The sequence below is a fragment of the Mobula hypostoma genome, chromosome 12, assembly GCF_963921235.1.
Source record: "Mobula hypostoma chromosome 12, sMobHyp1.1, whole genome shotgun sequence".
Classification (NCBI taxonomy): Eukaryota; Metazoa; Chordata; class Chondrichthyes; order Myliobatiformes; family Myliobatidae; genus Mobula; species Mobula hypostoma.
Window position 1 is genome coordinate 84,721,025 of NC_086108.1, and position 17,908 is coordinate 84,738,932.

The 17,908-nt window shown below is 41.2% G+C and overlaps 1 protein-coding gene and 2 long non-coding RNA genes across 5 annotated transcripts in view; 1 reads left to right on the forward strand and 2 right to left on the reverse strand.

Moving 5' to 3' along the window:
• Positions 1-210: 210 nt before the first annotated feature.
• Positions 211-17,833, forward strand: LOC134354974 (uncharacterized). The gene is made up of 4 exons (XR_010019941.1): positions 211-285; positions 2,470-2,528; positions 6,780-6,939; positions 17,072-17,833. It is a non-coding gene; the product is annotated as an uncharacterized LOC134354974 (long non-coding RNA).
• On the reverse strand, positions 1,179-7,304 carry LOC134354975 (uncharacterized). Its single transcript, XR_010019942.1, has 3 exons — positions 7,190-7,304; positions 2,410-2,475; positions 1,179-1,276 (listed from the first exon to the last, which is right to left on the reverse strand). It is a non-coding gene; the product is annotated as an uncharacterized LOC134354975 (long non-coding RNA).
• ptprfa (protein tyrosine phosphatase receptor type Fa) overlaps positions 10,275-17,908 on the reverse strand; it is a 364,603-nt gene continuing 356,969 nt past the window's right edge. For all 3 annotated transcript variants that reach the window (XM_063064557.1, XM_063064555.1, XM_063064556.1), the window contains one exon: positions 10,275-11,614. In XM_063064557.1, the coding sequence (XP_062920627.1) occupies positions 11,546-11,614 (69 nt within the window). In that variant the 3' untranslated portion in view covers positions 10,275-11,545. The remainder of the gene's footprint in view (positions 11,615-17,908) is intronic.

The following is a 17,908-nucleotide window of genomic DNA, read 5'->3' on the forward strand; positions in this document are numbered from 1 at the left end:
AAATGAACGAGTAACTAACATCACTTTGCTTTCATCAACCGACCAATAGACATAGGGGCAGTGCGCAGTCGGCCAATCTGCAGCTGCATGTCTGGGCCAACCAGGAGAGTCGCGATTTCGCGTCCGTCCAATCGGCATGCAGAGTGCGGCTTCCATTGGTCGCGTGCAAGTCTGCACATCCACCGCCTCGTGACCTCCCGGGAGAAGAGCGGGCAGGGCGCAGTTAACTGCGAGGAAGGGAAGCTTGTACATCTGACAGTCGAGGCAAAGATCATCGGGCTAAATGTATTTGCCTTTTTGTTGTCCATTTGTATGCCCGTCATCCTCAATAGCATAAAGCCAGAAAACTACTGCACAGAAATAGGTCTTTCGAACCATTGAAACTGACTACCGGCATCGGGACCTTAACCCTCTATACTCCTATCATCCAAGTACCAATCGTCTTTTAAATGTTGAAATCGAGCTGGCATGCACTACTTCCACACTTACACGACCCCTCACGTTCCCCTTAAACTTTCACCCTTTATCGTTGACCTCGGGAAAGCCTGCTTGCATTTACTGTAACTATACCCCTCATAATTTTGTATTCCTCTATCAAATCCAAGAAATAAAGTTGTAACCTATTCAATCTTTTCACTTAACTCAGGTCCTCCAGACTTGGCAGCATCCTTGTAAATTTTTCAACTTTATTTACTTCGTTCCCATAGATAGGTGACCAAAATTGCACACATCTTTGTACAGTGCTTGCATTGCACCTTTAGCACCAGTATGCTTTTAACAGCAGTGATTTTTTTAAATCCTGATGCACCACTATCTGACGTTTTTGGAAGACCCCATAGTTGTGCATCTAGCTGACCAAACAGTTTGCAGTTTCCACTCTCCTGGGCCCAGTTCCAATGCCCCTTTTAAACTCGTTGCTTTTGTTGGTAACCATCCCCTGACATCTTCCTGTTTGTTTTCTGTGTGTCTTTTAAACTTGCTGGATTCACTGGAGTTTTACTATGTAATATAAAGTGAATTACAAGCAAGTCAAAGCGCTTAACTGATAATCCAACACCATTAAAATCTCAGACATATTGAATTAACAGTTTTTATAAATTAACAACATGACAACATGTCTTTATTAGTGTCTCACACAAATGACAATGGTTCAGAAGCCCATTGAGGATGGTGGAGGTCTTAGATCAGGTTTTTTTCTAAATCAGCTGGGAGGATTGAAGTCCGGTTCATATTAGAAGAGAAATTCAATGGATGATGGCTGGTCAGCAGAAATCATCTGTCAATGGACAAAAAATTGGATGATGTTAGTCATAGAACAATGCCTTTTGGCTGATTCCATCTGGCTTGGTATGTTGATTAGGATTGGTGGGCAGAGTGATGAAACCCAAGCTCGTTGAGACTGCGTTTCAACATTCAGAATCAAATCACATGTACATTGAAACGTGCAGTGAAATGCGTCGTTTGTGTGAATAACCAACACACCTCGGGATGTGCGGGGAGCAGCCTGCGGATACTGCCACACATTCCAGCTCCAAAATAGCATACAAGGAAAAATCTGAAGACGCTGTAAATCCGAGCAACACACAGAAAATGCTGGAGGAACTCAGCAGGCCAGGGAGCATGCCCACAGTGCTCGACAGAATAACAGGACTAAACAAGCCCCTTACCTCTCCCACCTACACATGTGGAGAGTCTTCCAACTCCCACTATAGATACTGCCTGACCTGCTGTGTTGCTCTGGCATTTTGTGTGCCTTATTTGGGCCTCGATTCTCAGCACCAACCCATAGATGAGCTGACGGCAGGATTCCAAAGTTTTTCCGCTCCTCCTCACACGGACATCCACCTCCCTGGGACAGCTGTAGTGCAGGCCTGGGTGTCCATCAACTATCACGAAAAGGAGGCCTGACCTCTAATCCCTGTTCCTAAACATTATTCTGACTTCGAACTCTCGACATCGTTGTCCCTAAACCTTAAACAACCCACCCATCCCCAAAACTTAAACAAAAACTAAGTCTGAACCACTGAAATCTCAACACAGTAACTAGAGCCAAATCTATAGTAGTAGTGGAATGGGATGGTGTGAAGCACAGGTTGGGGAGTTACAGGGTGCCATGCAAGTCAAAAGCAACAATGGTTTCTTTGAAGCCATGTTCTTTATCCCTTTGTCAGCTTTTCACAAGAGTTAGTTATCTGTGGTGATTTTTATTCAGGTACTCTACGAGGTGTAAACGCACCTCATCCAACTACAGTACTATGCATTTGAATGCCAAGTTTTTAAGTTATTAACAGGTGCTCACCTTAAAGATTTGTGTACTTACACTCCAGGTCTGCTTATGCTTACAATTTAAATTTAAATTGTAGCACTTAGTTTATCTTTGCAAATTCCTTAGCAAAAAGTTTCTATTACCTTGGGTTAAATTTCACTTGCTGCATCTTTCCACGTTTCTCTGTTTTGTATCTTCTCAAGAGAAAGCTGGAAGAAGGAAAAGGTCAAACAGAGAAGATCAGAAAAGATTGAAGCAGAAGGTAACAGAGGCACATAGGGTCACCTGGTTAGTAAAATACAATTGATTGAAACAGAGTTGCACAATGAGGTAAATTCCTGACCACATTCGTACAATTTCATTCAGGCTTCTAATTTTTTTTATATATACCTCTGAGCTGTTGCTGCCTAAGATCATTTGCTAATGAACCTCTCAGGGAGCCATACAGCACAAAGTCTTTAAGTACGCCCTTCGGCCTACAGTCTGCATGAATAAAGGAGCATGCATTTACACTTATCCCAATTATAATATCGCAAACAGGAGGAAATCTGCAGAAGCTGGAAATTCAAACAACACACACAAAATGCTGGTAGAACGCAGCAGGCCAGGCAGTATCTATAGGAAGAGGTACAGTCGACGTCTCGGCCTGAAACGTTGACTGTACCTCTTCCTATAGATGCTGCCTGGCCTGCTGCGTTCCACCAGCATTTTGTGTGTGTTGCCCAATTACAATATATCTACATTCCCATAATCACCATCTCCTTCTAGGTTCTATCATTCATATGGGCTAATTGAGAAAGACCAATTAACATACCAACTCATTTGGGATATGGGAAACATTTGGTTGTAGGGAGAACGCGCGGACTCCACACAGACAACACTAGAGACTGGTATTCAATACAGGTCCTAGGATTGTGAGGAAGTCATTCTGCTAGCTGTGCCACTTCATTTTTGCATTATTATCTCTAGTCTCAACAATTCTTGAAATACTGACTTACAACATTCCAGAAAAATGTTATCCTAAAATATGGTCTATGTCTAGCCTGCAATAATCATCATTCTCCATCACCCCATAGTGTACTAGGTACTGTACATTGACTCCTTAAAATTACAGTCTTACTTTGTTTGTCATACCTGTTCATGGTTTTGCTCTGTCCCATACTATTTTCTCTTCCAATTCTAGAGCCTCTGGAATATCTGCTTTCTATTTTGGTCTCCCTAACATTAATCATTCCTTCACTTTTCATTGTTTTCAGCTGACAAGGCCCTGAGCTTAAAAAATCCTTCCCTAAACCTTATCTACTTTATCATCTTTTAACTTTTAAATATCTCCTCTAGTATGTCCTCATGTCTCTTGGTTCCTTAAGATTATCATAGCTTGGGGAGAGGGTGGAGTGGTGTTGATGGGGAAAGCTCCCACCAGCTATTAAATGCTCCCAATGGTGTACATCTCAAATAGCCTTGACAACCATGTCCAGCTGCTGGCCTTCATGTGTGACTTTGCTATCAAGCCTGGCAGAAATGTTTCTGTGGCAAGCACAGGCACTTTAAAACCAGATGGGGAAATGTCAACAGTGGTTGGCAGGTCATCTAAGAGAAAGAGAAGTCTGATCTCAAACCTCCGCTGCCTTGCGGTTATACCCACTCATGGGGAGGCTTCAAGATTAAATCCCAGGGAAATATCCAGAGCTGCAGTTCCTCAGGCAGTCCCACATTCAGTTCAATGCTGATTGCCGGCAGCTCCTGTGAGGCTGCTTGGAGAGGGGAAGCCTTTTCAAGTAACAGCTTGCTCTCTATATCACACTGCCCAGGCTTTCGTATCGACTGAACATAGAAAGCTAGAATACAACATCCATGGTTGATCCCAACCAACAGAGGGCCTATCTGTATCAAATTTCATTTGCAATTGTTCTGGAACATCATGCTACTTCAGTGGTGCTGTGTACCAACAAAACGATGCAGTATTCATTGGGCAAAAAAACTGGTAAAATTTCTTTAGTCTTGTGGAAAGCTAATGGGCAACCTTTCACAGGGAAGTGGAATTGTGGGTCCTAGACGGCCATGCTGGATCTACTGTACAAGTATGCCATTTTCCCACTCTTGAAAGTTTTCCCATCTTTTTGATCAGTAATCTCAAACATCAATGTTACTGAAGCATGGATATGAACATTGCTGTTAATAATAGTTCCAAATACCACAGGCTGATGTTTGTGCTTCCCCTTGTTTTTGGCTGTTAAAGCTGTCTGTCAAAGTTGTGCATCAACATAGTAATTATGGTGAAACTTAATGGGTGAAAATGCCACTTCTGAAGAATTGTTTAGAACCTACGAAGGGCATTGTAAATACAGGATCTGGGGTGGGGTCTGTGTGAAAATAATTGGGCTGCAGTTTAGGTTTGAAATTTATTTAGTGAATTATAATCATATGGCCATGTATTTTCAGGCCCATTCAAAAATGGTTCATGGTCTGTAACGGTTTCTGAAGAATGTCTAACCATAGACTTTCTGTACTCAAGTACTGCAACAGGAAGTGCTTTGTTGCTTCATGAGAGTGCATTCAAATTACAACTTTCATTTTCTTCCTTGGTGGTTGATGCTCATATTGATCTACAGATACAGCAATCAAGTAAAACGGGAGTCTACAGGCAAACACCTCTTAATGTTATCAATTTTTTGGGGGCATCACACTGGAAATTAATCTGACCTTGCTATAAATTCGTATGTAATTTCACTTGCCTGTATTAAGCAATGGGAAGAGAGTGTATTCCCAAAGTTTGCTCATTTTCTTAGCAGATTGATAATCAAACTTTAGTCCTTCATTGGAAATTTCTCGTCTGTGGCTGAACTTGTCCTTGCATTGACTTCACTTCACTTGCTTACTCCAGGTCAACAGCGTAGTAGGGACCTTGCATGGGTGTCAGCAGTACTTGTCAGTGAATACTGGCTCCTGCTCCAGTTCCACTGGGACCCCCTCAGTTTCATGTCTGTACTGGTGCTGCTTCACTATTCATATGCAAATAACACATTTCATTCTGCTGCCAATTTCCACCTAGCCAACACTTTGACATAGTCCACAATCAATGCATGTTAACCCGTAGGTTAATTACAAACATGCATTATAAACCTATTGACACCCCAGAACTAACTTGACAACACCTCTCCCACTCTATTTCCAGTAAGGATCATTCCAGCTATGAATGACATGATGAAAATCTGGAAGTCAAACCTGACCAGAGGGCTTAAAAAGAGGATTTTCATAGCAGTCATAGAGTCCATTCTCAAGTACGGATGCAAGACATGGACACTCACCAAGACGATGCGAAAGTCTCTAGATGGTTGCTATACACGAATGCTCTTGATGTGAGTTGGCAACAGCACATGATGAACGTCGAGCTCTATGACAACCCACCGATGCTCACCACTAAAATCGAGGTGAGAAGACTGCAACTAGCGGGGCACTGTCTACGCCACCCCGAGCTACCTGCCAGCCTAGTCATCATATGGAAGCCCAAGCATGGGAGGATGAACCCTGGGCGCCCTCCCAAGACTATGGTCAACACGTTCCTAGAAGACAGTGGCGCGGCTAATGCAGATGAACTGAATACACTGATGAGGGAGAGGGAGAAGTGGAGAGTCCGTCATCGTGCCCGACGCTGGCCCCCTAGGCCTGAGTCGACGTAGTACCATTCCAGTCTCTCAATGTCTTTACCACCATCACAATTACTCTGATGTTGAGACTTTCCACACCAGTACCTTTAGGTGTTTTCCTTTTCTTAACCACATTTAAAAAAAAATTTTGGAAGTTCTTTGTTAATCAGGAACAAGGACAGGCCTAATTTTCACCCCATCAGCCTCCATATTGAGTTGATGCATCATCTTCAATAACTTGCACCACCTCCAATTTGATTCCATCACCAGGCAAACCTTTCCCTCCCTTTTGCTGCTAGTATTCAGAAATGATTATTCCCTTTGTAACTGTATAGTCTATACTTGAATCTCCACCAATCATTCATATTACAAGCATGAAGAATGCACCACCTTCCCTTTTACCTCTTCCCTTTGCACCAGCCAGAGACTCAAACAGTCCTTCCAGTAAAACAGAGATTTACTTGCACTTTTTCCATTTTAGTGTACTGCACTTAGTAATCATGATATGGTCAACTCGACACTAAAGAAATGCAAACTGAGTTATGATCTGCCTCAGCACCTTCATTCAATCAGCAAAGGTGATCTAAGCTTCCAGTCACTTGACACTTTCATTCTCCACTCCATCCCACTCTGGCCTCTCATGAGGAATGGCTCCTCATCTTTTCACTGAGTACTTTGAATCCCTGGGCAATTTGAATTCTTAGGTCCTTCACAATGAATTTTAATAATTTCTGTACTTAATCCATTTTCTTCCAGACCATATTTTATGAGTAATTAATGCAGAAAAGTGGGTAATTGCAAAGGGTTCACAAACTTTTTCTTGCAACTGTAGCTTTACTTTTCTAAATCACGTTTTCTCTTTTCAGTCTCCAAGCTCTGACACTGACCTCACCATCACCAGTCTGAGTGGGAGGCAGCTAACCAGCTCACAGGAGGAGGCTTTCTTGAGAAAACTGCAGGATGAACCCCACCTTTGTCAAATGGGTTCTGACATCAAGAATGAGTTTCAGAGAGTTCCCCTGTGGGGTAAGTGAACATCCCACGATCAATGTTCTGTGGCCACCAGTATATACAACACATCACTGGAGGGTGTGGATGAAGTTGAGGAGAGCTTCAACAACCACCTGGAAATACAGTATTTTGAACTAGTAGCCAGAAGAATACAAACTTAAGTTCCTCGTGGTAAAGAATGCTTTCTTCCTTCCTTTCCCTCTCTGATTGGCAAACAGCTGGGGGGGGGGGAGGGAAAGTAAGAAAGATTAATTCCAGTAGTTACCTTCCTGGCGAATATTTGCAACACATTTTTGTCAGAGACAAGTGCAAGTTCTGATTGGCATCAATGTCTTGACCCAGGTGCAGGTACAGCTACCGATTAGATTATGTCGTTCTCTGAGTAAGAGAAAGCAAATCATGAACAATTTAAAAACACAAACACGAGGACATCGACAACTCTTCCGACAGATGCTGCCTGGCCTGCTGCGTTCACCAGCATTTTTTTAAATGTGTGTTGTAATGAACAGTTTGCTGGAGGTACTCAGTAGGTCAATAGTTCAATCCTTGAGTTCCTTCAGCATATAGTTTGTTGTTCCGGATTACAGCATGTGCAGTCAGTTATGTCTCCATGAGAATGCAATGGATGCCTGCACCACCTGTTCCATGACAGGAATAAACCATGCTGTTACCTCCAAGCACACTGGCCCCAAAGGCAGCAGTCACATTGATGTTGTGGGTCTCATGAAGTATGCTTGAATAGCTCCTCTCAGACACTACACAGGCACATCCTATACTGCATTGGCCTCACCAAGAACTTCAGAACACACAGAACTGTCGTGGAAACAACTTAATTCTCTCGACTACGTCCTGTGATCCTTTCCACACCCGTTGTTAAAAACACCGCTAAAAAGTGTTGTTGCAACTTTATCCTAGTGTGTAGTATAAAGTACCAAACAAGGACTGGAATAATATCAGACAATACCCAGTTCTACTGGAAAGCAGAATAATCAGATCTCATTTATTGATAAAATTGTGTTCTATCATGATCAACTGTGATCTGTGGACATACGTTCAATAGGGCAGATAACATTGCCTTGAGTCATAGGATATAACACTGACAATAGAACGTGGACAGGTTGATTATAAGCAAAATATATAACAATTGTGAACCTTTACATATTCGATCTTTGCTGAAAGGTTGAAGTTTCTGTCTAAGTTCAACAAGGAGCAGAGACATGAAAAGCACTGAGTCCTTAACGGTGGAACAAACTATAGTAGGACTTTCGGAGTTGCGAGTCACCAACAGATTGGTTTCACACCATCTGGTAAAACATCAACAGATTACGAAGCAGTACTTTGCTGGAACCAGTTGATAAGTTTTACATTAAAAATATAGAAATGATAAATTTAACTAAAGCTATACTACCTTGATAATCACATTTAAGCAAATTAATCACTGTTTTTTAATTCAACAGTCAAATCTATTTTAATGGCCTAATGTTTTGCAGTACTGTTCACTGTTCTGCTGAATGAAGTCCAGAAGGGTTGAGGTTTCATTCTCAGTCTTTGCTGTGTAAGGTTGCATCATTTAGGAGTTATGATTTACTGTCCAATTTATGGCCAAGGACGAGAGGGGAGATTAACATTCAGTTCTCCACCAGTCACTCTTTGAATAATGATGGGCAAAATAGAATGGTCTTAGTTGTTAGGAGAAATGGCCTACATTTTCTTGAGCATGACCTGTTGCCTGTACACACCACTTGCATTTCCCACCATCTTGAATGTACTTGCCTCAGATCTGGAAAGCTAATATCCCTGGTTGAGGCAGTCCTGAAGTAAAGCAAAGGGACTTTGGACAGCAGTAAATTTCCAACAATGTAATTGGATAACTTGATGGACCAGACCAAGCATGGTCATAAATATTTTTTGAAAAGGTTTGATAGACTATAAAGTTCCCCACTTTAGAATTAGAATTTATTTAAGTCTTACATCCATCCTACAATGTGAGGGAGTAAAAATCTTTGTGTTATGACTCTGTTGTAATGTATGGACATGGGAATTTAAAAGTCTAATGGGTTGTAGAAAGAAGCTGTCCCGTAGCCTGTTGGTCCTGGCTTTAATACCGCAGTAGTGTTCGCCAGGTGGAAGCAGCTGAAACAGCTTATGGTTGAGGTAACTAGTGTCCCCACTGGTCTTCCAGACCTTCTTTCAATTTTCAACAATTTGAATAATCAATGCTTCTGAATATCCAGCAGTCAGAAACTTTTAAAGACTAATAAAAATGTATTGAAAGATTTTTAAAAATACTAAAATGATGAAAAAGCAGTATCACCCTGAAAACAATTAAAACATTATACCTGTACACAAGTAATAAAAGACTTACCTTTCTTTACTGGAACAGTATAATTTCTATGAAAGTAACTGTGCTGTTGGATCTTTTCCCAGCTATCACAGGATCCAAAATCAAATTCCACTGTATAAGTGCTGGTGAAATTGGTAGTGGATCTTGGCCAGTACTTTTGGGAGTGCTGCATTCATGAGTATGGGCTTGCAGTTAAATATGGAACTGTCAAGATTTATCAGGGTCATTGTGTCAAAATGCTACTCATTGTTTTGAGCAAGCAAATGTAAAAAAAAGAGAACAAGGCGAGGGTGTAAGTAATGCTGTCAGAACTTAGATCTGTATCACAGGGAGGACTTCTTTTTTGGTCACCAGTGTTAAATGATTGTGATTGCAATGGTGATACTTTTAGTGACCAACAATTGCTTCCATTGACTTTGATGTGAATGTTCTTTGGGTAGTGAGGCAAAGAATAGTTAATACTCTTGCAGCAGTTCATTGCTTGCAATCTAAGCTAAATGTCCCTCCTGTGATTTCCAAAGAGAAGCAGAAAGTAAAATGCAAAACTGGGTGTATTAAGACAATATGTTGTGAGGTGATAACTGAAATAAATTGGGAGGGGGTAAGTTGGGGTGTTCATGCATCTCCAGACACACCATTTCCCTTGAGAACTTTGCCCCTGACTTGAATGACATAGATTTTAGATCCACATGATGGGGTGTGACAATATTTACTTCCGAGCAAGTCAATAATCTGTACAAATTGTGTTAATATAATAACCCACATGGAAATCAACTTGCCTCCCCAACAAATTTTTCTTCATGAATGATTTAACTATGTCTTCAGTAGCAGTGGTCTTTCGTTCCACTTTAACTGTTCCTGATAATTATGTATTTAAATCTGCATTAAACCAAAATATTGGATTAAAGATGATTTAATTTCCAAGAATGAAAAAATACGTAAAAAATCCCCAATGAAGCCACATTGTATAAAACCCGATTACTGAACTTTATTAACATCAAGACTCTTCCAATGATGATATCATTTATTAACAAATAGAAAACAGACTGTGTATACAACAGAGTAACCCCTACAGCACTATGCATACACAAGGTAAAAATGAGCTTGTTCCAAACAATTTAATCCCTTCAAATCAGGTTACTGTCTATATCATTCTGACTGATTATATTTGGCATTCATCTACCACCTTTCCCTATTCCACACGCAGTCTCCCTACTGCATCAGCTCCGTAGATTACAAAAGATTATACCATCACAGAACATTGATCTTCCATAATAGCTCACTGGAAAGTTCAAGCTATTTGTCAGCAGTCTTGACTCCCACAGAATAATCACTATGGAACAGAGACCAACTGATCTGCTTGGTGAGGAATAGGGTTGTTGTCCCCAGCTCTTCTCTGGGTAGGTGATCGGAGGTTTGTACCAAGGTGCGTTGCAGTGTTTACATCAAGTTGGTTGAGATCCAGTTTAAATTCATCTCCAACAGATTGAACAGAATGTTAGGTATTGAGTATTTTTCTAACTTTTTTATTTGTTTTTTAAAACAAGGAAAGGATCAAATTGGTCATTTTAAGAAACTGTACAAAACCAAAATGTATCCTTGTTTTTTTTTTATTAAATTCAACTAACAGCACCAGGCTCCTGCTTTATTCAATATTAATAGTTTTGTATTGTATGATATCTGAAGAGAAGACACTTTCATATAAGAGATTAAACTTCTGGTTGATTTGTCTATCCCTAGTAGGAGATCAGAAGCTATAATCAGAACAGTGGTTAAGATTCCAGTCACCAGGATTAAATACAGAGCTGCACTAAAATGGGCAGCTCTGTTGCAAACATAAGGTACTTTTAAATCAGCAGAAAGAATATAAAAACTTAACTGATTACAAAATAAAAAGGCATTTACAACATAAGGGATTCAATTTTGCCAGAAAAAATGACCAATTTTAATAAAAAGGTTTATAAAATGGCACCCCAGTTAAAACCCAAAAGTAAATTGATCCATTGTACTTGCGCTAAAATTATAATCAAAAAAGGGAATCTCATGCAAAATAGAATGGATTTGAAATTTGAAAATTATCCCATTCATTTGGAATTAACGCAAGTCACCTTAGTTTTTGATCAGTCCAAGAATCATGAGAGAGTTTCAGAGTTGCTGATATCATTACATCTTTGACAATTCACTGTACAGAATAACTGAACAATGATTTAATATGATATGGCTCAAAAAATCATTTCTGGGTCCTGAAAGTCACATGTTCTGATTGGGTGCTAGAAGTTACGTTGCATAGTGATCAAAGCTTCCAAGGTACTCCAGTGCGGCTCGGTAACATAACTGGTACTGGTCCTGTGGAAAGATACAGAATGATGTTCAGTACAATATCTCCATTTATTACACTGTGAAAACCAATAAAAATTTATTAGAAGAATTAAATATTTATGGAAGCCAAACAGAATTCAATAAATTACATGGGATATTACTAAATCTACCTTAATAAAATACAGTGAAGTTAAAATATCATGGTCACACTCACTTCCAAAGAGATAGGAAAACAAATTCTCATTATTCCTAGCAATAATGGACAGCTTTCTGACCATAATATTAACTAAGATTCAACAATGATGTAGCCCAGGTCTGTTAGGTAAAGATCTATTTGATGACTCCCCTCCAATACTCTATCCAAGCTTCTCAAAAAAACCAGAAGATGATCATGTTCTACAGTTTTGAAGCACACAATAAATCTAAAAACCAGTGAGTATCATAGAAGACAAATGTCCCTCAAAGTCAATGTTAATGTTGACTTTAAGTACTTTTTTTAAGGAGGTGTTTTGCTTAACGTAAGTATTTTAGCACAATAAAGAAATTAGTTTGAGCAAAAATGTTAATTTCTGTGGAAACGTGACAGATTAGATACACACTTTTCAGTATATGCTATGAGTAATTGCACATTTTCTCAATATGGTTACAGTGACTGAGGCCCTTTAACATGCAAGAGAACATGAGGAATACAAGATGAACTGGGCCATTTAGCCTGACTTGCCCGCTCCATCTTTCAATAGTATCAGTGTTGATCACTTAATCATCACCTTCCTGCACTAACCCTACATCCCTTGATCCCTCAATAAACATAAAAATATAGACCCTTGTCTATAACATATTCAGCAAAGAAGTCTCCACTGCCCTTCCGGATACAGAATTCTGAAGATGTCCTGTCCTCTGTTTGAAGAAATTTCTTCTCAACTCAGTCCTGACCTCTGTCAAGCCCTTTAAGAATTTTTCTAGAGATAATATAACCAGTCTGCTTAAGCTCTTCAAACAGGATAAAGCACCATTTAGTTTGGTGCAAAAGGAATTTCCTTCCTTCTGGGGAGATGCCAGGTCTGAACCCATTCCTCCAAATGCTGCCTCACTGTGACCCTACAAAATTCCAGTAAAATATCTCTACTCTTGTACTCAAATATGCTTGAAATAAAGGTTGTACTTGCACATTAATTTTATCAGTGACACTGACATCACTCTGAATACCATCATCTTCAACCTCACTCCATCCAAAGTGGATGACTTCGTTACATTTCCACCCACCACGTTGTCACTCATTCTTTGAAGCCTATCTAGCCCATCTAAAACATGTATTTTCTGACAACCAACACAGACACCTCATTTGGTATACTAAGTATACATGGATATATTTCATATGGTCCCTTCATCCAAATGGAAATATATTGTGAACAGCTGAAATCCCATGCATTATAGCCTCCCAAGCTGAAAACTACCTGTTTTTCTGTTTTGCCTATTTGCTAATCCTAATCATCAATTAACCCTAATTCCATCTGCTCTAATTTTTCTTCATAACCCTTATGTAGTACTTTATTGAGTCATCTTGCCATTGATTTGCACTTATGTCTTATATATGGCTGTATAACCATATATTATTCTTGTATATGGTTTCTACAGCTTTTATCTATATATTCTTTCATCCAAAAAAATTGAAAAGGAAAAATATACAAAAAATATTTTGTGGTTGGAGGGGAACGGTGTTACAGGGATACAAGCAGTGGGAAGCAAGCAGGAATCAGTTGGCTTTCTTGTGTTCTCCTATTGCTATGATTCTATAAAAATGATATAACTATTAAAAGTCATAAAATCAATTTTCCTCCCAATTCTGATTCTTCCTTTTCAAGTTCCCCAATCTACACCTATTTATTCCCCTCCACAGATGCTGTCTGACTTTCTGAATTGCTTCAGTATTTTGTGTGTGTTGGACTTCAGTAAAATATTTAACAAGATTGCACATGGTGGATTGTTTACAAGGTTAATTCACATGGGATCTAAGGCAGGCTTGCTAAGGTTTCGTTTGTTCATAATATCCTTCAATACTCCCTTTTCAAGCAACCAACTACTTTTGAATAAATTTACAGATTCTCCATTCGGGGGGTATAACTCAAATTAAAGTGAAATAAATTGCTATAAATTCTATCAGGCAAATTGTTATTTGTGAAGGGTACTTTTGAAAAATTGGCTGCATATAGACTGCACCAGACTGATTAAGTCACACTGATACAGTTGTATTTCTATGCTATACTGACTGTCCTGACTTACATACTATTCATAACAAATTACTATAAATTGCACATTGCTCATTTAGATGGAGAAGATGGAGACATAATGTAAAGATTTTTACTCCTCATGTATGTGAAGGATGCAAGAAATAAAGTCAATTCAATATTGGAGATTCTTACCTGATCTTATAATACAATTATCTTTGAGAAACAAATGATTTTCCACAGAAATGGTGGCAGTTTTGGGCTAGACTGCTGTTACATGGCTTTTGTAACTATGAGGAAATTTGGGACATCTGGACAAATGGGGAAGCCCTGAACTTAAGTGTAACAGCTTAATGTGAAATTCCTGATTGCAACCAAACGTTGGACTCTATGGAGTCCAACAGTGATGCATAAAGTGCTGCAGTTAATTAGAAAGTGTCGGACAACTTGGTAGGTGGGATCCTACCAAGATGGCGCCACATACGGCGGCCACGTTATGAGCTCCATTCCAACTTTACAGTATACTTATAATTTCTGTAATTTCCTTCATATTTCTTGTTCAAGTAGCCGATAGTCACATCAGATATGATAGACTGACTCTCCTGGTCGCCGGCGGATGGCATTTACCTTCTGACATTGATATCCCGTTTGCACGATCAATGGGAGACTCACCTACTACACAGCTGTTACCTCAGAAGTGGCGTCAGAGGCGAGGGAGAAAGGCCGGCGTCCTGGTGAGGTTGAGACAGCGCGCTAATCGGCCGTTGCTCCCTAGCATACACCTGGCTAACATTCAGTCCCTGGACAATAAACTGTGTGAACTGAGAGCCAGAATCTCCTGTCAGCGGGAAACAATGGAATGCAATGTTCTGTGCTTCATGGCGACCTCGCTGACAGAGGAGATACCAGATCATGCCATCGAGCCCTCTGGGTTCTCCCTGTTCTAGGCAGACAGGTGTAAAAACCTCTCTGGGAAGAGTAAAGGAGAAGGGGTATGCTTCATAGTCAATAATGCCTGGTGCGACCCCCAGAATGTGCATGCCCTCAAATTGTTTTGTTCCCTGAATCTAGAGTACTTGGTGCAACTGTGTAGACCTTTCTGGCTGCCTAGGGAGTTCACAGCTGTGTACATTCCTCCACAGGCTGATACTGACCTCGCTCTCAAGGAGCTGTATGAGACCATCAGCACCCGGAAACTGCATACTTGGAGGCTGTCTTCATCGTTGCCAATGATTTTAATAGATCATCGCTGACTAAAGTCTCTCCGAAGTTTTGCCAAGACATCCAAGTGAGCACATGGGGAGAAAGCGTTCTTGTCCACTACTACTCTCCCTTCCTCAACCCTTACAAAGTGCTCCTCTGCGCCCCCCAGATTTGGAAAATCAGATCACTCCTCCATTTTGCTGTTGCTAAAGGACTGGCAGAAGCTGAAACACGAGGTGGCCATAGTTAAAAAAGTGCAATGATGGTCTGACCAATTGACCTCCATGCTGCAGGACTGCTTTGATGACGTTGACTGGAATGTCCTCTATGATGAAGGTGTCTTTGAGTTCACAGAAAGAGTCACGAGTTTCATCCGGAAGTGCATCGAAGATGTTGTCCCCAAGAAATTGGTCAGGGTCTTTCCAAACCAGAAACCCTGGATCAACAGTTCTGTGCGAGCAGCACTCACCATGTGAGAGAGAGCTTACCCTGCCGGTAATCAGCAAGAGCTCAAAAAACGCAGTCCCGATCTGTGCAAGGTTATCAAGGCAGCAAAAAAACAACACAGAGACAAGATTCTGACTCAACTTTCCACCAACAACACACACAACTTATGGCAAGGTCTGCACACCATCGCAGACTTCAAAGCAAAACGCAGTGGAGTCTCCAACATCAATGCCTCTCTCTCAGATGAGCTAAATCTTTTTTATGCTCAATTCAATGTTGCCAATACTGAGCTCCTCAGGAGCAACTGATGATGCGACCGGCAGTTTGGTCATCTCTGAGGCCGAAGTACGCAGGTGTTTCCAGCAGATGGGCAGTCGCAAGGCTGCGGGGCCAGATGGCATCCCAGGGTGGGTACTCAGGATCTGCACGGCACAACTGGCAGGTGTGCTTACAGACATTGTTAATCTCTCCCTCTCCCAATGTAAAGTGCCCTCCTGCTTCTAAACATCCATCATTCTTCCTGTACCTAAAAAGACCACAGGAACCTGTTTGAACGACTAGTGTCCTGTCACACTCACCTCAATAATAAGCAAATGCTTTGAGAGGCTGGTCAAGGACTACATCTGCAGCATGCTACCGCCCTCACTGGACCCCGTACAATTCACCTACCGACACAACCGATCGACAGACGACGCAATGGCCACAGCTCTACACACCATTCTTACACATTTGGAGAAGAAGGATGCCTTTGTGAGAATGCTGTTCTTGGACTACAGTTCAGCGTTCAACACCATAATTCCCTCCAGGCTCAACAAGAAGCTCAGAGACCTCGGCCTTCACCCTGCCTTGTGTAGCTGGATCCTGGACTTCCTGTCAGATTGCCGGCAGGTGGTAAGAGTGGGCTCCCTCACCTCTGCTCCTCTGACCCTCAACACAGGTGCCCCTCAGGGCTGTGTACTAAGCCCCCTCCTTTGCTGTCTGTATACCATGACTGTGTCGCCACCCACAGATCCAATCTGCTAATTTGCTGACATCACTACACTGATTGACCTAATCTCAAAATTATAATGAGGCTGCCTACAGATAGGAAGTCATCACCATGGCACAGTGGTGTCAAGAAAACAACCTCTCCCTCTACATTGCAAAAACAAAGGAGCTGGTTGTGGAATACAGGAGGAATGGAGACAGGGTAACCCCTATTGACATCAATGGATCTGGAGTTGAGAGGGTGAACAGCTTTAAATTCCTTGGCATAAACATCACCGAGGATCTCATGTGGCCTGTACATACCAGGAGTGTGGTGAAAAAGGCACAACAGTGCCTCATTCACCTCAGATGGTTGAAGAAGTTTGGTATGGCCCCCCAAATTTTAAGGACTTTCTATAGTTGCACAATTGAGAGCATCCTGAATGCTATGGGAACTGTACTTCCTTCAATCGCAGGACTCTGCAGAGAGTGGAGCGGACAGCCCAGCACATCTGTAGATGTGAACTTCCCGGTACAGGTGTCCCCCGCTTTTCGAACTGCGTCGTCTCTGATCTGGGCCGACATTTACGTGTGGGGCGGCACCTAATTAATTAGCTTGTTTATTTCGGCTTTTTTCTTAAAGATGTGTTGGGTGCGTCTCGGCCACCGCTGCATCCCTGCATGCTTCGCGGATCGGTATCGGTTGGCAGCCTAGAGCGTGGGGACTACTGCACCACCCCAACCTCCGACGACTCAGCCTAACACACCATCATCAGTGTGCCCGATGTCTTCCCGATTCCCGTAAGTGATACTACACCGTACATACGTTATTTCTACTTTATATAGGCTGTGTATTTTTAGGTGTTATTTGGTATAATTTGGCAGCTTCATAGTTTAAAGGTTACTGGAGAGAGTGTTTTTGCCGAGAGCGCTTGCGTGAGATTTTCACTATGGAGAACCGGGCAGGCAATGATTGTAGAGAAGTATTTCTACTTTGTATAGGCTGTATATTTATATCATTCCTGCTTTTACTACATGTTACTGTTATTTTAGGTTTTATGTGTTATTTGGCATGATTTGGTAGGTTATTTTTGGGTCTGCAAACGCTCACAAATTTTTCCCATATAAATAAATGGTAATTGCTTCTTCGCTTTACGACATTCCGGCTTACGAACCGTTTCATAGGAACGCTCTACCTTCGGATGGCGAGGGAAACCTGTATTCAGGACATTTATAAAAACAGGTGTGTAAAAAGGGCACAAAGGATTATTGGAGACCCGAGTCATCCCAACAACAAACTTTTCCAGCAGCTACTGTCTGGGAAATGGTACCACAGCATAAAAGCCAGGGCAAACAGGCTCCAGGACAGCTTCTTCCACCAGGCTGCTTAATTCATGCTGACACAACTGTATTTCTACGTTATATTGACTATCCGGTGACTATAATTGCACATTTAGATGGAGACCTAACATAAAGATTT